We start from the raw sequence: 24,601 nt of genomic DNA on the forward strand, positions 1-24,601 counted from the left end.
TTAAAGGGCGATGATAAATTCGCATAGGATAATTCGCGCCCTATGTGGCAGACTTTAACTCCTTTTTTATTGTTTAAAGGGGTGCGAATTTATCATAGCCCTATTGAAAACCATGATTAGAAACGGTTGGTTTGTAAACGTCAGCCCGTACTCAAAGGGTGACATCACTTTAATACTTTTAAACCCCTTGATATCGTCCAATTACATTCGGCCGGTTGTTGAGAGATGCAAATATTCTTTATCGCCATTTGCTTACTTGTCTTTTGGCTTGCTTTTCTTCGAACTTTGTTTTCTCACCATCTGTTTTAATATCTTCCACTCCTTTTCCGTGACTTAAGACTCTTTCAGTCATAAAAGGGATTTGCTAGGGACTTTCGCATAGAGTCGTTTCGCGGCTGGCTGTTGCATGAGAGAGCGGCAACCTTAGATGAATTAAATGAATAAGACAAAATCTGCTGAAAAGTGAGCCTATGTGGCCGCTCTCTCATGCAACACTCAGCCGCAAAATGCCTCTATGCGAAAGTCCCTACCCTAGCAAATCCGTCATACAAGAGTTAACAATCTATTAGCAAATATAGAATTTTTATATGATGCCTGCGCGTACTTGCGCTTAATTTTCAAAAAGTATAGTGGTCCCATCTGAAGATCCAAACCATTCATTTGGATCACCCCAATATAAATAGGTTGGGTCCCACGAATTGTTTTCAAAGGATGACCCCAAACCACTGATCTGTAGGACAATGCATTATAGATATTCAATAGATAGGAGAGTTAGGAACTTAGGATCATCTTTTGTAGAAGACTTTTGGGGCCAATAAATTTACGTTGGGGTGATCCAAATGAATGGTTTGTATTTCCGAAAACGGCAGTGATAAATTGACTCCCAAATATCTTAAATCTACTATCTGTGTCTTTCTCTCTCCTACGGGTTAGAGAGAGAGAGAGAGAGAAAGCGGAGAGAGATAGACACATGGGTGGTCGATTTAAGATATATGGGAGTCGATTTATCACTTCACTTCTGAAAAATGTCAGTCCCATTATTTTATTTTATTTTATTTTTTTGAAAATGGTGCATGATGTAATATAAAAACATGACAGCTATTAATTTATTTGGATTTGCTAGGGTTTTTTGCCGAAAGGTAATTCGTGGCTACTTGTTGCATGATAGAACAGCCACTTTAGATGAATTAAAAAGAAGTCCTCACGATAAAAGAAGTCCTCATGTCATGACTCCATAATATAAGCCTCTAAGCTACTTTTTTATTGAGTTAGAAACTTAAATTTATGTCATGAGAGCTTTTATATGGTGCCGGACCTAACCGGACCGTCATGTACGTGAGATGGGTACTATCCTCAGTATGCTTTTTTGTTTTTGATTGGTACTATCCTTGATAATTTTTTTGATGAGTACTATCCTTGATATATGATCCAAGAGCAGCGCACTTTTCAAGATGCTGCTGTTGGATCAAATATCAAAGGTCGAACTTCCATCGTACTACCTTCACGTGACTTGACGGTCGGCCATCATATAATTTCTCACCCATTTCTAGGTCCCACGAAGAGGGTACAAGAGAGAAGGAAAGAAAAGTAGAAGCGATAAATCCCGGCAACGCCCGTACTTGCTCTAATCAATGGGCCCTCCTACGCATTTTTAAATACATTAAGCTCGTTTCTTGTACAATAAGGATTTGAGGTAGGCTCATTGCATGTCAACACTATCGAAATTCAATCCAAGCCATCCATATTCATGGGCCCTACTCTTTAGATCACCCCCATCTCTCTATCTCTCTCACACGCGTGCACACACACGAAAGAGGCATGTAGTCCTTTGATTAATTTAATTAATCAAATAATAAACTAATCACCAAAAGAGTTTCTTGGGATTTGCTAGGGATCATCGTAGAAGGCATTTCACACCTGGGCTGTTGCATAAGAGAGCAGCCACCTGAGATAAATAAATGAATAAGACAAAATATTTGCCTCAGTGGCTGCTCCCACATGCAACAGCCGAGTCAAGAAAATGCCTTCTGCGATGCTCCCTAGCAAATCCCTATTTTAATTAATTAAAACTAAACAAATACCAAGCAGACTGCACCGAGACGAAAGTGGCATGCAATTTCCAGGAACCTTCCTTTTGCTTAATTTTAATTAATCTATCTCTTTAACAAATGATAAATATACCCAATTTAGGTACACACGGCAACTCTAAAATGGCTGTTACGGTCAACCCTGACACAAACGCGTCTTAAATAAAAAAAGAATGACCCAGCTTGAGTGCTCCCGACTAAAGGGAGATAGATGATCAAGATGCCCTTATTTTGCTCTTCAGAGAGACAGAAACAGAGCGAGGAAGAAAGAGAAGGACTCTGAAGAACATTTCTCATCTCTAAAACCCTACAGATCTGGTAATCTCACCCCCCTAAATTTACAAAAACCACATTTTCTTGACTTTCCATTAGATCACGAGATTTCTTTCTCGATTTCCCGTTCTTTTTACCGGCCAGATTTGTTTTTCTAGTTTTCGATTCAATTCTTTTCTTCTCTTTCCTTTTTTCTCTCTTAACTGATGGGAAAAGGAGGACAAGATGAAGGGAAACCCTACAAACCCTCGCTGGCCACCGGCGAAATTTTTCCGGCATGGGCGAAGGAAATTAACGAATGCGAAGCTGAATACAAAGTGAACAGTGAGATCGGACTCTCATCTGAAGAAGCCCTAAAACGGTGCCAGATCTACGGTACAAACGAGCTCGATAAGCACGAGGGACCGTCGATCTGGCGCTTGATCCTCGACCAGTTTAATGATACTCTGGTCAGGATCCTTCTAGTCGCCGCTGTAGTCTCCTTTGTACTCGCTTGGTACGATGGAGACGAGGGCGGCGAGATGGAAATCACAGCCTTTGTTGAACCTCTTGTGATTTTCCTCATCTTGATTGTAAATGCGATTGTTGGGGTTTGGCAAGAGAATAACGCGGAAAAAGCCCTAGAAGCTTTGAAAGAAATTCAATCTGAAAACGCTACTGTTAAGCGCGATGGGAAGATTGTTCATAATTTGCCTGCGAAAGAGCTTGTACCTGGTGATATTGTTGAGTTGAAAGTTGGGAATAAGGTGCCTGCTGATATGAGGGTTTTGCGTTTGATTTCATCTACTGTTAGACTTGAACAAGGGCCATTGACTGGAGAGAGTGTGGCTGTGAATAAAACTCATCATAGGGTTTCGTCTGAGGATACGGATATTCAGGGGAAGGAATGTATGGTTTTTGCAGGGACGACGGTTGTGAATGGGAGTTGTTTTTGTTTGGTTACGCAGACGGGTATGAATACTGAGATTGGGAAGATACATTCGCAGATCCATGAGGCTTCGCAGAATGAGGAAGATACTCCGTTGAAAAAGAAGCTGAATGAGTTTGGAGAGATGCTTACGGCTATAATTGGTGTAATTTGTGCTCTGGTTTGGCTTATCAATGTGAAATACTTTCTTACTTGGGATTATGTTGATGGGTGGCCTCGGAATTTCAAGTTTTCTTTTGAGAAGTGCACATATTACTTTGAGATTGCTGTGGCATTGGCGGTTGCTGCAATTCCTGAAGGTTTGCCAGCGGTAATCACGACTTGCTTGGCGCTCGGTACTCGGAAGATGGCCCAGAAGAATGCGCTCGTTCGAAAGTTGCCTAGTGTTGAGACTTTGGGGTGTACAACTGTGATTTGTTCTGATAAGACTGGTACGTTGACGACCAACCAGATGTCGGTGGCGAAACTCATTGCAATGGGGGCTAGGACGGATAGGATTCGGAACTTTAAAGTGGAAGGGACTACATATGATCCTTGTGATGGGAAGATACATGACTGGCCGATTCACATGGACGTGAATCTTCAGATGATTGCAAAGATTGCTGCCATATGCAACGACGCCAGCATTGCACACGCAAGTCATCAGTACCTTGCTAGTGGAATGCCCACTGAGGCAGCTCTGTTGGTGAGTTTATATATCTTCGCTTTCTTGTTTATTTAATTCATGCAAACATAATTCTTCAAAGGAAGCCATACCAAACAGAACGAACTGTAGTACGTGTCTCCTTGAATCCATTAAGCTAAAACTGTGTTGTTTAACCCCTCAACTAGCCTATCATATAGGAATCTGATTTGCTTTCGTGTTGATACAAGAAACATCTAAAAGAAGAAACCAGCCTAAAATTGTAATATCTTTGTGAAAATGTGTGCAAATTACTGGGAGGAGTAGAAATCTTGCCCATGTATCTAACCCCATCGAGGACAATACCTTCAATAGGTTGATCTCTTGAAGGTGAGAGAGAAAAATCCTTCATTATAGCTTCATTAGTGATAAGCAAAATAAGAGAGCCCAATGCTTTGGGAATGGAATGGGGGAGGTCTTCCAACAGATGATTTTTTTGGTTGAATGATATCCTCCAACATATGAATTAGCAACTGGCTATAAGGCTTCTTAGCCTTTTCTTCGATGACCCAACATACTGTTTTTGAAGGAGGGTACCTTGTTAGGGTATTGGCATGTTTGTTTCTAGTGTTATAGTTTGTAAAGTTGTATTATGCACGCAGCTTTGTTGCCTACCTTTGATTTTTCTGTTGGAAGTAACTTCGACTTGTGGTTGCGGGTGCACTTGGATGTCTCATTCTGTGGCTTCTTTGTTCAGGCTCTAGTTGAGAAAATGGGATTTCCTGGAGGGCTTGATAATTCCTCTACGAGTACTGTATTACGTACGTTTGAAACTTCACTTTCCTGGCTTCTATGACTTTCTTTCTAAACATCTATACATGGGTATTCACAATTTCTGCTTTGGATCTTTTTTCTATATTTAAGGTTGCTGTCAACGGTGGACTGAGATGGAACAGAGGATTGCCACTCTTGAATTTGACCGTACTCGGAAGTCGATGGGTGTTATTGTGAAGTCAAACACAGGAAGAAATTTGTTACTAGTGAAGGTTTGTTGATCTTATTCTGATCTTTAATGAAAAATATTTCAGCTAGCGAATTTGTGACTCATATTCTTTCCCGTAGCTCCATGCAATATGCTATGATCAGTCATCATCAACAGGATTTATTATTTTCTTTTCTTTTCCATTTCAAGAAATCGGTCTTCCTTACATAATACTTTATTTGAGGACCTATGATGCATAAAACACTCCGAGTTCTTATTGCCGAAAATGATGTGATTCACAAAATACGTGTGTACTGATTGATAAAAATGAGGTATGGTACGTATGTAATTTGTTCTTGATGTTATATTAGTTCAAAGGGTTACACATTTAGAATGTAGGTGCGCAAGTTTTATTATAAGTTATTGGAATTCCTTTTGAGCAACTTATTTATTTATTCATTTTGTTTGTGTTTATTGGAGTTTTTCTTTCTTTCTTTCTTTTGTGTGTGTGTGTGTGTGTGTGTGTGTGCTCGCGTGTGTGCGAGGTTTCAGGTCTTGATTTCAGTGTGCATTTTAGTCGTGACATAAATGGCAACATGTCAGTTTTGGATGGAAATTTTTGTAGAAATCCTGTAAAATTGCGGAAATGTATGAAAACCTATGCAGATGATAGGTATTTAAGGACTAATGAAAACATATCAGTTCTTGCTTTAATGATTGCATGGGTGCGAATCCTTGCCCTTTCATATTCGGATCCACTTTTGACCTAACCACTTTTGACTTGTGGCGTAGATGGATCAGCTTCAATTTAGGAATGGTCCCCTCCCGAGCCTGGACTTTTGAAGCTAAATTTTGATGGCTCAAGTCTAAGTAATCCCGTCCCATCAGGTATACAGGGAATCCTTAGGGATGATAGTGGCTCAACTTTATGGGCCTTCTCTGGCCCCATCGGAGTCGCAGACTCCAATGAGATGGAGATGCGAGCGCCGAGCGGCGCTACAAGGAATAATGAAATTGGAGTCGCATGTCTTAAATAAGTTGGTGGTGGAAGGCGACTCTCTTAATGTGATTAGATTGCTAAAGGTTAATCACGTCCACCTTGGAGGTTCACTCATTGGGTGGATGAGATCTCTGATCATATTGGAGGATCATCAATTACATTTCACCATGTTTAGAAGGTCGGCCAGTAGTGTGGCCGATCGGCTTGGCAAAGAGGGAGTGGATAGGGCTTCCCTGGACTTCTTTGATTTTTTCCCTCTCTGAGGGTGTCTCTTTTTTTTTCCCCCTTTGTAGTGTTTTATTTTCATTTTTTCATTGTATTGACCATCTTGGTCGCGGTGCTCGCCTCTCTTTTATTTCATTAATACAATACATTATCATTAAAAATTGATATGTATTTAAGACAAAATTTTAAGAAATGCTAAAACAAGCACAAATGCACACTCAAAAACCATTACATAAACAAGAAATCCACCCGTAATAGTTTAAAAACATCAAACAATGAGTGACATGCATTGTCACGTATGTCTGATAATTCAGAACATACCACATTTCATATGCAATTCATATAAATATTTAATTATAGTGCATACACTACATTTCACATGCAATTTTTATTAATATAATTATATAGCACATATTGGTATAGTATGCCCTAAATATACTAAATGGGAAAAATATTTTATCCTTTTTAAAATAACTTTTAAGTTTTAACAATTTATAAAAAAAGTATTACAACCATAAAAGTAGTGAGAATACAACATTAATTTCATATATAGCAAGGCGTGGCTAAATCTGCACATGCCTTGATTTTTTTATTTTTTTTTTGTAATTTATTAATTATAATATTATAAACCGGTGTTTCAAAATAATGATGTAGTGCTGAACACGGCTGAAGAAAATCCTAGTCAACGCGGTAGAGCACTCGGTTGATGTGGTTGAATACTCGGTTGATGGTTGATGCAGTCATAATTCGGGAGAGTCAAAGGAGTTTTTTTTGACTTTGTAGGGCAAAATGCAGAACGCGGCAACAAAATGTGTATTGTGGCCAAGGTAAAAGGGAGTTGATTCGAGGGAATCCACGATGACGCAGGGGAGTTGTAAAACTACGTTATAAACTATAGTATATAACACTATTAGGTTGCCATACTGTTGGAGATGGTCCAGTCATGCTACATCAAGAGGAATGAGGAAGATAAAATGGTTTGGATTAGGTGCTCTTCCGGGGTCTTCAACGTCAAATCATTCTACCTCCAGCTGGTTCTTGGCCAAGCTCCCTCTCCGCTCTCCAACATATGGGACATACTGACCTTGCCTAGAGTATATGCTTTCAGATGGACATCCTTCCTCGGCAAAATTCTCACTGTGGACCACTTGCGCAATTGAGAAATGTTGATTATTGACTATTGTGCCTTATGCGTCGAGGCAGATGAGTCGGTCGATCACATGTTCCTCCATTTTCGGCTCGTTAGGGATGTGTGGGGTAGAGTGATAAGCAGATGTGGTATATCATGCGTGTTCCCATCTAGACTGGCTGATTTGTTGGATTGCTGGTTCTATGGGCCATGGCGGGAGAAAGGAAAAATTCTATGGAGGATGATCCTCCTAGCTACCATTTGGATATTGTGGAAAGAAGGAATGTAAGGGTGTTTAAATGCCATGTTAAAAGATCACATTTCGTCTTTACGGAGGTGATAGCCTTAACCATAGCCTGGGTTAAGACCCTCCCTTGTTTCAGATTCCTTTTGGCTTATGATCTCTGGCATGGTTGGAGAGAAGTTTGTAACAGCGATGAGCAGGTGACAGTCCCTCTTAGTGTGTGGGAACCGCCAGAGTTGGGAAAGCTGAAGTTGAACTTCAATCTGTCAAGTGTTGACAACCCTGGGCCAGCTGGAGTAGGGTGTCTTCGCATAGACGAATTGGGGGTGACCTCATTAGCGTACTTAGGTCCATTGGGGACGATGGATTCGAACGAGGCAAAGATCAAAGGTGCTTTAGGGGCTGTGGTTGATTGAGCGCATGTCATTCGATTGGGTAATAGTTGAGGAAGATTCCATCAATGTCATTGAATAGCTAAGGGGCCTCTCTCTCATCCGTGGAGATACTCGCAATGGATTGATGAGATTGAAGATCAGGTGACGGGGTCTATCTATATCCTATCAGCATGTTAGGAGAGCCGCTAACTCTGTGGCGGATAGGCTTGCTAGAGACAGGCTGGCCAGGGATAGACTTGAGATATTCACTTCCTCTGACCCTCGTCCTTCTGTTTGTATTTGTTCTCCCTTTAATGTATTGACCATCTCGGTCGCTCGGGTTTTCTCCCTTCTCTTAATAATATTCTCACCATTTCCAAAAAAAAAAAAAAAAAAACACTCTAATATTATGCATTATGTTATTTATATAATTCCTTGCCCATTATAGTTTTTATGTTTTTTTAAATATTTATTAATATTTTTAGTACAAGAAATTAATTGCTTTCCTTATGTTTAAATAAAATAAATATTTTTGTTGCATTCCTTGAAGTTTCACCTTAAATTTTTCTCATTTGCAGCCCATACCTTTTTCGTGATTTTACAAGCTTTTGACTAATATTTCCAATTTAAACGGGCATATTTTCAAGTTTTGACCAACATAATGTAATATATCCTTACCGTTTTGGTTTCGGTATTTATTTCGGTTTTGATTTCATTTCGATGGGATGAGAACGAAAACATTTCAGACATATCGTGTCGATTTATGTGGATATTTAAAACCATGTGTAGAACAGTAGAACTTATTTCCCCACTTGATTCTCTGCCTCTCCACGTCAGTATGGTTGTCGTCTTCCATTCTACCACCTGTATTGGTCATCCTTTGTGCGGCCTGATGCTCGCAGCCCACACTAATGCCACTCCTCTTAGTTTAGTATCAATCCATCACATGCTCAATTGCCTAACTTGTCGATACTTGTCACCTCCTATCATGGCCCACAACTGAAAACCCCCATCTTGCTTTATCCTCATATGCTCGAACTTATTGTACTTGTGGCTGTCCTTAGTGATTGTGGGGGAATCAAAGGAGGTGCTGGTGGAGGATTTGGTAATGGAGTAGGGTTGGAGGTGATGCTGGTGTGGGGGAGCCTATATAGGAAATCAAGAGGGGCGTGGAGCTGGGAAACTGAAACTCGTCTCTCTCTCTCTCTCCCTCTCCCCTCTCTCTCTCTAGAATAACTTTTTTCTTTTATATATATATATATATATATTTTAAGTGTCTTTTAAATGGTGAGTTGTAAGGGCACGCTATCATCCCAGCTCATTTTCACAAAATGACATGGTATGGCATGCCGTTATTGGGTTATGGACATGTGAATATCAATCTCTGCTATGAAACTTCATCTCATGTGTTGTTACTAATACAAAGAAATATTTTCATATGCATCATCCCAACATAAACGGTATCTGAAATCAAGCTCATAGTTTTAAATTTCCTCCAAAACTGACACCAGATGGCCAAAATGTTTCTGTTTCCATCTCCATAGAAACACATACTGAAATCGAAGCGCACGGAAAAACTAAAACCTTAAGGGGCCGTATGGATACCCGGAGTTTAGAATCCAGGTTTTTAGTCTGAAAACAGTGTAAAAAATGGTTCATGATCAAGCTGCTGCCGCTGTCCTGGCTGCGTTTTTTGGATTTTAAGTGAGAAAATCAGGTTTTAAAAATCTCTCCTGCATCCTAAGATTTCTAAAACCTGGAAATCTGGGAGGATCTGCTACTCTCTTGCTGACGGAAAGAAGGGTGAGAAGTCAAAAACGACGGCTGGTCCACTTCTTCTCTCGTCTCTTAGCTACAATTTTGAAGAACTCCCAAATTCTAAAATCCACGTATCCAAACGGCCCCGAATCATATTAGTAAAATGCTATACCAACATATGTTTCATAATTGTATTTATATAAACTGCATGTGAAATCTGGTGTATATATTATATAAATATTTATATAAAATACAAGTGAAATGGGGTATGTAGTAAATTATCTGACATGTCCGACAACGCGTGTGACTAGGTGTTTGATGTTGTTAAACTATTATGAGTGGTCATTTGCATATGTTTCCGTACGTTTCCCATAATTTTAAAAGATTTCCAGCGAAATTTCCATCCGAAGCCGACTTGTTTTTATTTCCATCACAATCGAAATTAAAGCCTGGTTCTCTTATAAAACTTTATTCTTTCTCTTATAGAACTTTATTCTTTAGTGACTACTACTACTACTCTCCCTCGCCCATACCCACCATTTCTTGGAGTCGTTATTGTTTGGTTTTCATTTTCATTTTATTTTTTGAGCAATTAATACTAGTTAATTTAGATTTCAATTGGAGTTAATTTGGTATTTTATTTAAAATTTTCTTATGATAATTATTATGGACTGCTTCAAATTTAATTTATACTTTCTTTTTTTCTTTTATAAATATTTCCTCTTGTCTAGATTTTTTTTTTTGGGGGAGGACAGAGAACTACGGCTCTAACCCATCATAATATAAGGAAAATATAACAATAAACTCCTTCCCCCAAAAAAAGACAACATTATTTATTACGAGTATAAGGAATACACAATTGGTCGCATCTAATAGCTCCTCTAGAATTGTTTGGTAGACTGGTCTGATCCCAAAAGATGAATTTATGCTTGTGTCGCTAGCATAGTTTTCCAAGCTGTCTGCATCATGATACCTTGAAGATATGAGTATTAGCAAATTTCATAGAAGATAATATTTTCCTTCCTTCTTTTAATACATAATGAATTTGCCATGGGGATTTATTATTACCTTTAATAATATTTACGAGGATCAAGCTATCAGATTCAATCCATATCCTTTTAATACTTAGGCTGTAGCGAAGATCATCTCTCATTGCTCTAGCTTCAACCAACATATTGGTACTCTCATCGTAGAGGTGACAAATCTTACCTTGCTCTTATTATCTCTAATGACACCTCCTCCCAGCGCATTACCATGGTTACCTTTAGCCACCCCATTAAAATTCAGCTTTATGATGTTACCAGTTGGTCTTCTCCTTTAAACTAGAGAAGTTTTTTCCTAGATGTGGTCGTTAATTTTAATGTTGATTGACTCCAAAGATAGTCTCTCTATGAAGTTGCAATTAAAGGTAGTTTTAGCGTTATCACTTAATTCACCAGGCCATTAGATGATTTTATTTTTTTATCTTATTAATTTAGCTCTTTTGGTTTTCCATCCCTCTTTTATATCTTTCTAGCCAGTTTTCCCAGATAATGATGGATGGGGCAATTTTAACAATAATATTAAATTTTGAATTGCCTTTCTTTGTTTTTTCATACCGTGATTGCATTCTGTTTTTAGTAGTAATGTGATAAGTTTGGTGTGGTGTTGGCATTAAAAAAAAAGTGTTTGGTGTGGTGTTGCATCTCAATTGCAAAATTAGAAATGTAGAAATTCTCCCTACATATTTCTAAGTCACATTTAGAGATTTGGGGAAATTTTAATTTCCTATATTCTTAAGCTTGAGACTTGGGGATATTTTGGAGAATCCGGATTTATTATTCTCGGGAATCTAAAGGTATTTGTGTGGTGCGCTGATTTTACTGTTCTAGAATGCAAATGAACCATGATTTTAATCGGTTGACGGGGAATGTGGAATGCATTTTGGTGGGATGGAGGGAGGAGAGGGAGAGGGAGAGGGAGAGAGAGAAGAGGGAGGCGGGGGGCCCCGGGGGGGGGGGGGGGGTGGTTGGGGGGGTTTGGTTTGGCACTAGTGTTGAGCTGGATCTACTAAGGACTAACATATCTGAAACTGACTCTGGGTTTTCCTGAAAAGACATGCCTCACGACTAAAGACTGTTGCATGCGGGAATCAAAGAAGATCCATGTCATCTTTGTGGGAATCAAGTGTAGCCTTTTGTATGTGAGAGGATGGTTTTACGAAGGAATTTTTTATTTATTCATATTAATTGTTATTGGACCTAAAGAGAGAAGAAGATTGGGTGCTTCTGTCTCTGTAACAACAATTCTTCTCGTGATTAAATGATAAAATTTGGCCAATTCCTAGCTTAACACTTTGGTGGTGGCCTTTTAGAGCTTCTTTTTGGCAGGACAGTTAGGGAGTGGGGACCAAAATTCCCATTCCAAAAGCCCATGCCTTTAGTTTCTAGCTATTGAACTCAACTATATCAGTGTCTTTGTAATACCTCTGAAGTTGACATTGGCCTCTAAAAGAGGAAGCACAGAACAACACACTCACAGGCCTATGGAAGGATCCAAAGCCTACTTGAAGACAAATGCTAGGCTCGAGTCAGCATCCTCTTGAGCTGAGACTGCTGATGCCTGTTTGAAATTGAGAAGATGGGAATGTGGTTATGAGTTCTGCAACGACTTGGGTCACTACCTTGATGTAGCCTGCAAGAGGATCAAATTTGCCAAAAAAAATCATTACTACCAAAAGAAATAGAAGGCTCAGGACAATTGTACCAGAAATACAAACCATAAACAAGCATTGTCATGGTCATCTATCCGTGCAAAATTGGTTACTTATGAGTATTGGCTGGGAGCATAGGCTAGAGGTCCGCCTTTAAACCTAGCGTCCAAGACCAATGAAACTTCTGGATTAAGCAGCATAATTGATGTCAAGACAACAAAGTTTGGATCCAGGCTAAAAATTATGGAAAAATACTCCGTAGAAAAAAATTCCAGGTTCTAGTAGGTTTGTAAAATTCTTCTCGAAAACAAGAAAATTTTCAATTCAACCTTTTTTCCATGAAAAATAAGTTAACCAAACTCTGGTGAATTCATTTTTCATGGAACAAATTTTCCAATAAAATTGTTCTGAGCATCCAAACAGTCCTTTAGGGTCTGTTTGGTTGCCACATGCCTGACATCCTTAGGGATGTCCCAAGTAGAAAAATACTTTTTTGGGAACTTTATGGTGTTTGTTAGCCAATTTAGCATCACAATCCCTAGAAACTACTAGACGATTCAAAGCTCATTATTGCTTGTCTGGTGACATGGTACCCATGTTCCCTACTTATATCTTCCATGCCATCCTCCTCAAAAAAGGAAGAATTTGTCAAGTAGAATTTTATTTTTTCTCTCTTTCTCTCTCTCTTCCCTCTCTCTTCTCTTTATATATATTGGTAATAACACCCCCTCTATCTTACAAGATTGGCAACCAAACACTATTTATCACTGTTCTACCAGGTAAATCCTAGGTAGATCAAACATTACAATGTTTGTCTCCTACCAATTGACTACTTATACCACTAATCTACAAGTTAACTCTTTGCATCCAAACAGACTCGGTATTGAAAACAATGAATTCAATTTATCAATATATTATCATGATAATTATATGAAATGATCAATTATTGCCAAAGAATTCAATTTATCAAGATAATAGGGAAATGATATTTACGCCCCTTTTGATCACCCGGGACACCCAACGCCAGTGCCAGTGTACGTTGCAATCAAGCTCACTGGATTTTTCTGACATCAAGTACATTAGCTCCCCTTTTTTCACTGATACACTGACGTTGGGTGTCCCTAGTGATCAAAAGGGGCATAAATATCACTTCCTAGATAATATCATGATAATTATGTGAAGGGATATTATTATGATAATTTCTCGACAAATTGAGTTTATTGGTAGGAAATCCTATTGTTTTTAATAATGTGGCGATAATCTCATGACCTTCTTGTTGCTTTACATAAATACCTATAAAATTTATCTTTTTATATTTTAACTTAATTTTTGATTTTTTTTTTTTTATCAATTTTCCAATACTAACCTGATAAAAACTTCAAATTTTAAACTATCCCAATAAATACTTGAGATGAATTCCTGAGAACAATATTTATCACTCCTAACAAGTTGAGATGGTTCTTTGTTGGCAAGTTATAATAGTTCATTGTTGGCTTCTTAAATATCTTTTTATGTAGGAGTCCTAGAAAATCCATGTTAACTTTCTACTTAAGTAGTGAGCATTATTATTATTAGGAGTGAAAGCTATTATACAATCTTTCATGTGGAAGCAATTATACAATCTTTCAAACAACATGAGTATAGTGAATGATTTTCCCCTGATGGAAATTCTAACCAGCATTAATATTGTCAATCTAGTGGGGACCATGAGATGATCCACATTGCCTTGGTTCCATGCCGAAAAAGATATCCCAGCAGCCAGATCCATGCCTAAAAAGATCAGTGGCTTTAACTTGTCTTGATAGAAACTTAAGGGGCTATTTGGGCATACGGAACTTGGAAAGAAAAAATTCTCTAAAGTGAGTTTCTCATTGACAAGCTTTGGTGTTTCTTGTAAATAGTTAAGCATTTTTAGAAGATTTCATTAATGTCTAAGTTTCTACATTTAATTAACATTTATTATACAAAATATGTAATGTAAGAGATTCTGTAACAACAAATAGCGATATGTACCTACCTACATACAAATACATAAGCATAGAACAGTAAGATTTTAAATAGTGTGGGGGGTGTGGGATGGACAACCCATGTTTTCCCACTATATATAGTATAGATGCATATATCCCTTCCAGTCAATTATAGATTTTGCATCTGTTATACGTATGCCTTGCTGACTCTTCTATGCCCATGGGTCAGTAGTATATTTGCTAATGCCAATTATCTTTTTGTAGTTTGGAATTCTAGTGGATTTCTTATAATAAATTTTGCATTCTGGCAGGGCGCAGTAGAGAATTTGTTGGAGCGAAGTGCTTCTATTCAGTTGCTTGATGGTTCTGTTACCAAATTGGACAGAACTTCAAAAGATCTAATTCTACAAACCCTTCGTGAAATGTCTACAAATGCATTGCGCTGTTTAGGTTTTGCATACAAGGAGGATCTTTCTGACTTTGCAACATATGATGGTGAACACCATCCGGCTCACAAGCTTTTACTTGATCCCTCGAATTATTCATCAATTGAGAGTGATCTAATTTTTGTTGGCATGGCTGGGCTCAGGGTGAGATGCCACATGCTATATATATATACTTTTATGGCGTCTTATTTCATTTTTCCATACTCTATTTTTCTTGGCCGTAATTATCAATTTCACAACTATTATTTGAGAAGGATCTTATTTTTGTTGGCTTGGCTGGGCTCAGGGTGAGATGCCACACACCACCCACTTTTATGGCGTCTTATTCCATTTTTCCATTTTTCTTTGCTGTAATTATCAATTTCACGACTATTATTTCTCTTTCATCTTAGGATCCGCCTCGCGAAGAGGTCCATAAAGCAATTGAGGACTGCAGAGTAGCAGGCATCCGGGTTATGGTTATTACAGGAGACAACAAGGAGACGGCCGAAGCAATCTGTCGTGAAATAGGCGTATTTCAGCCCGGCGAAGACATTAGTCTGAAGAGTATAACAGGCAGAGAATTTATGACTCATCGTGATCGCAAACTTTATTTAAGGCAAACTGGTGGGCTTCTTTTCTCTAGGGCTGAACCAAAGCATAAACAAGAGATTGTGAGATTTCTCAAAGAAGATGGTGAGGTGGTTGCTATGACTGGTGATGGAGTAAATGATGCCCCTGCTTTGAAGTTGGCTGATATTGGTATTGCTATGGGCATAGCTGGAACAGAGGTATGTCGTGGATGCTTCTTGTTGTTGTTTTATGGGATATTACATACCTTCTTTTTCTCCATGGGCATGCTTCTTGGTCGCTCTCCAAAGCACCAAGGATTTAAATTTTGGTTTTGGTGTCGGTTTCTGCCACTTTCGAAATCGAAATATTTCAGTTTTGGTGGAAATTTCGGCCAAAATCATATAAAAGTCGGTAAAAATTTTCTGTATTTTTTTAAAATTTCCCGTAGAAATTTACAGAATTTCGGTGGAAATCTTGTAAATAACCTGAAATTCCTCCGAAATCCTGTAAAAAACTGGTTCAATGTACTTTTGGTATCGGTTTGGACCGAAACCGAAATATTTCGGCCTAACTTTAAAACTATGAGAAGCACCAATTTTATCTTTTCTATCAATCTCCTTTTCTTTGCTCAGGTTGCAAAGGAGGCCTCAGACATGGTTTTAGCAGATGATAATTTTAGTACCATAGTTGCTGCAGTTGGTGAAGGCAGATCCATTTACAACAATATGAAGGCCTTTATCAGGTTCATTTCTCTTCAGTTTCACTCTCTTTAGCCTTTATCAGGTTCATTTATCTTGTCACTTCAATTATTTTCACTCACTTGAAAATTGCAATGATGAATTGGATATCTGAGTATTTATTGTAGAGATTTATTTATATCAGAATTGAAATCAGATTATTTGTTGTATAGAATTATTTATATTAGATACTCAACTCAACTCAACTCAACTCAACAAAGCCTTTGTCCCAAACTAGTTGGGGTCGCTAAAATGAATCCTTTAGAAAAATTTCATGAAGAAGGTGAAAGCAATCTACGCGGCTCTAATCCCGGCTCTAGTTGGGTTCTTCTATGTGGATCATTTTCTTCCATTCTATCCTATCCAAGGTCATGTTCTCTGTTATGTTTGTAGCTATCAAGTCTTTCCTCACTGTTCTACAGAAGTTGTTTTCGGTCTGCCCCTACCACTTTTTACTCTATCAATTTGGCACGAGTCGCCTCTTCTCACCGAGCATCCAATGGCCTACGTTAGATATGTCCAAACTATCTTAAGCGGTTCTCTCTCATCTAATTATTTATATTAGATAATGGTGGAAATTTAATTTGGAAAAATTTGAAAATTGAAATTCATCTGGACGATCGAAAGTTGAAAAAATATCTCTCTGGTACCTAATCTGATGCAAGATGGGCCCATAGAAGGGATGCAGATTTATGTCGGCAAGCTTTCGAAGGATGCCGGGAAGGTGTAAAATGAGTTTTGGGACAAAATGTGAGACGTGGGATAGGAATGAATCGGAATGATGTTTCTACAGTTGAGAAATATTTTTAATGGATATTTAGGGGTTTTGTGTAGATGAAGAGCGAAAAATAATGCAATATAGGTTTTCGGGTTCCCAAGAAGGTGATTTATGAGAAAAACTAGAAAAAAGAAACATAAAAGAAATAAATAACTAGGTCAGAATCTCACCAACCAAAACCCAAGGCATCACACTAAGGGGTTCCTAGGCATCACACATTCGGGAAGATCAAGGCATCGCACCTTAGGGAAGATCAAGGCATCACACCTTTGCAAGAGTAGACATCACGTCCACACAAGAGGAAAAAGCATCAAATCTTTTTTCATTCATCATAACATAGCATCCTTTTTTTTACCATTCAAAAAAAAAAAAAAAACATAGCATCCTTTTTTCTTTTCATAGCATCCTTTTTTCTTTTCTTTTTTTAAAAGTGCCCTAAGGCTTACAATATATAGAAAGAAGAAGAGAACTATAACTTTCTCAAACCCTAAAAAACCAATACCTTTGGACCAAAGTACCCTCTTACTTGCTTCCTACTTCAAAATCCCGTAATACACATGTGGCACCTCTTTACAACGTACATAACTCAAAGAACTTAAGCTATTTTAATGTAAAAAGACTAATACCCTACTATAACTTAAAGGACTTGACACCTAAAACACACTTAAAATTTAAAATATGGTCCTACGACAGTCCCCATCATTCTCTCCCGCTTGAAAAGATTTGACCCCGTCGAATAAAATGATTGGCATGATGAGTAAGAGTTCTTCAACTGGAATTCTCGCATGTGTCGCATACGGTTGTCCTTTCCAATGAATTAGTTACTTCCAATGCACAAGTAGCTTTAGGCAGTCATGTAGTTGGTTTGAAGTGTTGTGATCACCATGTGCGCTTTCGATGTGTTCCTGATGATGTGTCTGCTTAGGCAAAGAGGCACTTGGTTCTTCTGCTTCCTTAAGTATGAAGGCTTCTACTTGTGAATCCTGGAGCAAGTAGTAAGAAATTGGCAAGGAACCAAACATTACGATCGATGACTTTCTTGGTTTAATATGAAGCTCCTACTGACTACGTCGAGCGACTTTCCTCTTCCAGCCGTGTTGTATGACAATTGTTGCTCTCTTGATTCTCATATAGTGTTCACAAATTAACTTCCATCGGAACCAGCTTTGTATGATAATAACAGTTCTAGTCCGTTGCTTTAATTGCACGTTTTCCATAAAAGGCATTGGGAATGATTATTCTGGCACAAACTCTCAAATATGTGCAACCTGTGGAGTCTTGGCTAGAAGAGGTGTGCATAAAATCTTCGTGAGTATGATCCAAGTGACATAGCAATCCATCAAATTTGGAGTTTAAGTTTTCCAATATCTCAGCTATTAGATCTTCAGTGCATCTAGATTACATGATTTTGAGCTAGGCTCTGATGCCAAATTGATGCAAGACGATCGAAAGTTTATATAATATTTCTCTCCAATACCAAATCCGATGCAAGATGGGTCTATAGAAGGGATGCTAGGAGTGAAAAGGATGGGTAAAAATTAGGTTTTGGTTCTTAAAATATGTTATGAGATTGGAAAAATATTGCTACTAGGTTTAGGGTAGGTTTAGAGCGATGCAGAGGATATGAATGGATCGGAATGATGTTTCTACGGTTGAGAAATATTTTTAATGGATATTTTTGGGGTTTTGTGTAGAAGAAGAGCGAAATATAATGCAATAGAGGTTTTCGGGTTCCCGGAAAGGTGATTTATGAGAAAAACTAGAAAAAAGAAACATGATAGAGATAAATAACCAGGTCGGAATCTCACCAAGCAAAACCTAAGGCATCACATAAAGGGTTCCTAGGCATTGCAGCTTAGGGAATACCAAGGCATCGCACCTTTGCAAGAGTAGACATCACATCCACACAAGAGGAAAAAACGTCAAATATTTTTTCATTCATCATATCATAACATAGCATTTATTTATTTTTATTTTTTTATTTTTGAAAAGTGCCCTAAGACTTACAATATATAAGAAAGAAGAAGAGAACTAGAACTTTCTCAAAGGCTAAAAAAACCAATACCTTTGTACCAAACTGCCCTCTTACTTGCTTCCTACTTAAAAATCTCGTAATACACACGTGGGACCTCTTTAAAACATACATAACTCAAAGAACTTAAGCTATTTTGATGTAAAAAGACTCTAATGACCCTACTATAACTTAAAGGACTTGAAAGACACCTAAAACAGACTTAAAATTTAAAATATGGTCCTCCAATTTAAAATAGGACTTGTCATCCAATTCTTTTCAGAGATTTTGCTTTGTCATAGTGGCGGAATGTGTAGCTGGAGTATCGCTTTTCCTCTCTCCTGTAGTGTTATGTTGCTATGATATGGTGGGTTAGGGACCTTATGGAATTTGAAATTGAGAATCCATTGGATACTGGTGGAAATAAGTATCAACCAGTGGATCAGATCTCTTGCTGAATATATTTTATGGTGTAACCATTGTTTTAAAAGACGGGTGTGAGGCAGGGCATTCATCCCTCTCGCAAGACAAAAGTGAACAAAATAAGAAAACTGCCAAAATTAGTATACCTTCTAGAAAACTAATATGCTACATTTTCAAGCACAAATCATCGTTCAGCTAAGAAAAGTAAACGTCAAAGGCTCAAACATCTGAAAAGATATTACAATCTAAGAAAGTTAGTGGCTTAGTTTCTATGAATTTGCCAATTGCTAACAAAATACAGCTTAAGAAATAAACATCCAGTTTCGACTCGCATTTGCAGTAGGTTCTAATTAACGACAGACTCCGTATCCAAAAGGTTGCTCTTAATGGGTGAAACCCCTCTGATGTGACGGATTTTGATTCTATCAAATAGCTAGGGAGTAATGAGGAAAATAGTGTCTCCCAAAAACCACAAACCTTCTATAAATCACCCCCTTTCTTCCACTACCTCTCATCTTAAGTTTGAGTATACATTTAAGTTATAATATAATGAAAAAATCAAACTTTTTTAACTTATGGTTTGTGGCTCTCATAAGCTTACTTCCGTGCCTATCTAGCCTACACCTTCAACCTGAGGTGCATTGAGGATACACCTTAATACATTTAGGACCAGAGGCACATGCCTATTTGGTGTCACACTGTTTTTAGTACACCATTCACTGTAGGCCTTTAGGCACTCCGTGACGAGTACTCGTACACTTCTACAAACACTAGGTGTAATAAAGAAGAAAGCATATCAGTTTCTTGTAAATCCTTTTTTTATTGGGTGCTAGTTTTTCAAGCATTATCAAATACGCCCATTCATGTTCTGAAACTATGTTAGATAACCCACCGTTTAAAACCTTGGATGATGAGAACCGAAACAAGGGAAAATCGAATCGGCTAGGGCAAGTTAATGATTGAAAGTCAGTTTCTATTAACTCGGGTGGGTCAAAGGATCTTGATTGACTCGATGGGTCAAAGCTCGGACGTAGGTGAGAACTTGGCCTAGGTAAAATTGAGTCAAGTCAAACTAGTCAATGATTCTTCTAGAGTTTTTAAACAGTGAGATGATCAGATTTTGGCTTTTGTATGTCCAATTTGAGTCAACCTAATGAAGGACCTGTCATTATATGGTTATAATTGGATGCCACAATTTTGTGAATAGTGAATACTTGTTGAACTGTACCTCTTTCTATAATACAGTATGAAAACACCCATTTCTATTTATCTGTTTTGCATTACTTATAAATTTTAGTCTTTTATCTAATGCAGCTCAGTATTGTCATATAATTATGTGACTGATCGGGTTTGCTGAGTCACTGAGTTTGGCAATCATACCATTTGCATATAAATACTGTTATGACAATACATGGCTGAGGTCGTGGACATTTTTGGGAGTTGATGCTGCAATCTCAAGCCAATGTAGAATACGATATACTAAATAATGAAGTGTCCATAGAAAATGATGGTAATGAACCTTGAAACTTTAAATTCTGTAGTTATGTGCATTTCCTTGCACAAATGGTTGGATTATTTTTGCCATGGGCAAATTTCTTTTAGTGTCTTGCAAGGTCTTAGGCTAAGAGACCACTTTCCATTAGGAGCCACATTCTTCCACGTAGGGCTTGCCCCCTCTATATATATATATATATATATATATATATATATATATATATATATATATATATATATATATATATATATATGAGAAAACGGTTCCTACACATATGTGTAGAGAGTTCTCTACACACTAGCTTAAAATACAGTGGGGCCCCCCATTGTTTGGGTGATCCAAGCCATCAATTTTAAAGGCCCTCTCATAGATAGGATGTCTACAAAAAATCAGATCCATAGGATCGTCCCAACCCTACGATTTGTGGAGGTAAAATGGATATCTTTAAACCTTCACAAATTAGTTCATTTTTTGCCTCCACAGTTCGAATGGTTGGGATGATCCTACGGATCTGATTTTTTGTGGACACCCTATCTATGTGAGGGCCTTAAAAATGAATGGTTTGGATCACCCAAATAATATGGCCCCTACTGTATTTTAAGCTAGTGTGTAGATAACTTATCTACACATGCGTGTATGAACCGTTTTCTCTCTCTCTCTCTCTCTCTCTCTCTCTCTCTCTCTCTCTCTCTATATATATATATATATATATATATATATATATATATATATTGAAAAATGACATATTTCATTAATATTTAGATTACATTAGGGACCAGGGGACCCATCTTGCATTACAAAATATTAAGATGGATTGGCCCGGGTATACCCGAGACCAATTGAAAGGTACCCAACATGAGTTGCAAAAGAACACAACCTTTCCTTTCCTCTATTCTATAGTATCTTCTTTTTACATCTTTTCATAGCATTCATTTAAACCTTTCGTCTGTACCTTTTGAGCTGTGCATGATTCTGGGTCCTCTAGACCAGTACCTCTTGAAACTACAAGTAAACTGAAATTCCTGAGAACTATCAAAACTTCAAGCTTCTAAACCTTTCAAATTGAACTCTAAAACTATAGGACTGATATAGAACTCAAATAAAGAATAGCAAAACTATAGTATCCAGACAAGGGAACCTAAGCGAAAGAACGAATCTCTCAAGCTATGGCTACTGAAGATCGAAAACTTCTAGATAACAACAGACAAATCACAAAGCTGTTAAACAGGAGGTATCTTGAATGATTATGAATGGACTTTAACCTCTATGGTACTACGACCCAAATTTTGAACTTCAACAAAAGTCATCAGATTAAATTAAAACTTCACTACCTCCATCAGGCACTATACTGAGAGAAATCAGTGTCCATCTTCTAACCTAGTTGCTTAAGCACCTTCTCCAATCTTCTTCTCTTCCTTATCTCTTACCTCCATTGCAAGAAACATGTCTTTGGTTGCCCCCAAATCTTCTTCATATTGAATCCCAAATGCATCCCCCATCGATAACAAGTCTTTGAATTCTTCCGAGAACGATCCCCGACTCCTTGAATTGCCAGAACTATCATCAACCTGTTTTGTCTTACCTTTAGCATCCCCACTAGTCCTCTTGGCCCTCCTAGCATGCAGGTCATTAATCCGTCCTGAACCAACCGAGGTAACAGATACCTGAGGATTCAGGTTGGATCGATTATCATCCAGGTATTTAATAATAGACTTTCCTCCTATGATCCTCTTTCCTAAAGATACCTTTGAGTTTTCTTGTAAACACTGAAAGACCCCTCGAGTAGCTAGTACCTGTATTTCCGGGTTAATACTTCTACAGGGTACGATGCCTTTTCCTGTACGTGAGCGCTTTTCCTTAATTTTTTTTATTTTCACTATTAAATCTAGTTTTTAGCTTTAGCACCTTTTTCTCTTTAGCTGAAGTCAGGGTACAACTGTCAGCAACATCCTTTCGGAAAGCTTTTCCTTTCTCGCTATGAGTTGCCCGCATTTAATGTTTTCCATGTCGATCAATTTCCATTCTGATCGTACTTTCCAAGCACTGCAGCTATCCTACTCTCTGACAATCTGGGTGAGTTGGTAGCGGAAGGCTTGGGTGATTCAAAATTCAAATCGGGGCCCACCAACAGCTCCCTGGATGGGTAGAAGGTATCGAGATTAGCGCCCGTCACCTTTTCTTGTGAGACAACCATCGCCGGCAATCGGACACCGGAGATTTGGTCGGTGCCCTCACAAACATCCAAATTATCCTTACTGCTTGATTTTCCAATAACCGACAACGCCAAACTATTAATGCTATCGTCAGAAATCATCTTAACTCCAACAGAATAAATGCTGGAATCCACACTTAGATTAATGGATGACGGGATAGATTTCCAAAGGGCAAGGCTGAGGCAAAAGACATGCAATGGTCATGATTTCCGAAAGCTGGGTCTGGATCACGTGGCCCAGATTGTGCCCAAGAGACTCCACAGTTGACGTTGAGCAGGCATGAAGAGGAATATCGTAAAATCTAATTCTGATGGTTCTAGCACCCGTATTATAGGCTGAAAACTATGGCTTGAGGGAAGAAAGAAGCCCTCCTAGAGCAACACCTCCACGCCTGAGGATGGTCGTCGCCTGTGATTCTGACTCAAAATAGGAAAGGATATCCACTGAATCAATAGAGAAAGGCTTTTGTAATTTCGGCAGGCCCCGACATTTTTTAGCCCACTCCCATACATCTTCCAACAACTAAGCTCCAACTTTCAAGCTTCCAATGAAGCAGCTCTTTAGGTATTTCTTTCTTTCCTCTACCAAAGAAGCCGGAACCTCAAAGGCTAAGGGGTCAGCAAGTACATTAGCCTGAGAAGATTTAGGCCTCCTCACCATTGCTGGGGCTAAGTTATTTTTGAGGTCTAAGCATTTTCTACAGGTGTTTCACAAACCAAAGTTTCTGTATTGACATTTGGGACATATCCAGTCACTGCCAGTAAGGGCAAACGGCGGTTAAATTCAAAGGCTCTACGACCAGGGATTCTTTTGGCCCCGAATTCCAACCGTCGCACTCGGTATCCCTGTCCTCGATGCTACCCAAGGACCCCGAGTGGGATATGGGAGGAACCCATTGAGACCTATTCAGGTTATCTCCTTGCCCAAATAAACTGAGAGCCCTCCTGCAACAAATGTTGAGGATTCCCAAGGACTCAAATACTTCTAGAGCATGGTACCCTGCTTCAAGGAAATTCTGGAAGTGATTCACCGTGTTATCAAGGTTAAAGCCACACGAGCAGATAAGGGAGTCCACCAGGAATCCTGAAACAACGGTCGCCGTAGGACTTCTGAAGACGTCCCTGATATTCATTTTCCTCACCTCTTCTCTACTCACCTTTGATTTTTCCTCACCTCTTCCCACTGTCTAGGATTTCAAAAGGATGAAACCACATCTGCCCCAATCTATGCTTTTAGAGCGGTTGGCCTATCTTTTTAATGGAGTGTTCTGGCCTATTCAGATCTCCCATCTCAAACAATTCTTATTCTCATGATCCAATCTCAATATATTTCCACTCCTGTCTTGATATGTTGGTGCTTATGTGTCTCTTGCTCTTATAGATTCATAAATATGAATCTCCCTATTCACTCCTTTTTCTCAAACCTACACAACACTGTCAATTGTAATTGACTAGTTGGTCTCAGAATTGGCCAATTTAGTATCTTGTGCAGTCATGAATTGGTATCGATAGAGTCCGGATCATGGTTCAAAATATCAATCAATACAAATATCGCTTTGACAGGATAAGATACGATATTGGCCATCACATTGGTGCTAAAAAAAAATTGTAAGTGTATTGGCCAGTCTTGTTTATCAGCCTATACGATCATATGGGGCCGATATGG

General features: G+C 38.4%; 1 protein-coding gene across 1 annotated transcript in view; it reads left to right on the forward strand.

Moving 5' to 3' along the window:
- Positions 1-2,309: 2,309 nt before the first annotated feature.
- The window catches only part of LOC143847783 (calcium-transporting ATPase 1, endoplasmic reticulum-type-like), a 29,492-nt gene continuing 7,200 nt past the window's right edge, over positions 2,310-24,601 (forward strand). Inside the window, exons 1-6 of the mRNA XM_077356547.1 lie at positions 2,310-3,973; positions 4,668-4,731; positions 4,835-4,956; positions 14,593-14,871; positions 15,120-15,497; positions 15,912-16,021. Of these exons, the coding sequence (XP_077212662.1) occupies positions 2,567-3,973; positions 4,668-4,731; positions 4,835-4,956; positions 14,593-14,871; positions 15,120-15,497; positions 15,912-16,021 (2,360 nt within the window). The 5' untranslated portion in view covers positions 2,310-2,566. The remainder of the gene's footprint in view (positions 3,974-4,667; positions 4,732-4,834; positions 4,957-14,592; positions 14,872-15,119; positions 15,498-15,911; positions 16,022-24,601) is intronic.

The sequence above is a fragment of the Tasmannia lanceolata genome, unplaced genomic scaffold (genome assembly GCF_043159265.1).
Source record: "Tasmannia lanceolata isolate RefF3 unplaced genomic scaffold, GAP_Taslan_0.1 ptg000016l, whole genome shotgun sequence".
NCBI lineage: Eukaryota > Viridiplantae > Streptophyta > Magnoliopsida > Canellales > Winteraceae > Tasmannia > Tasmannia lanceolata.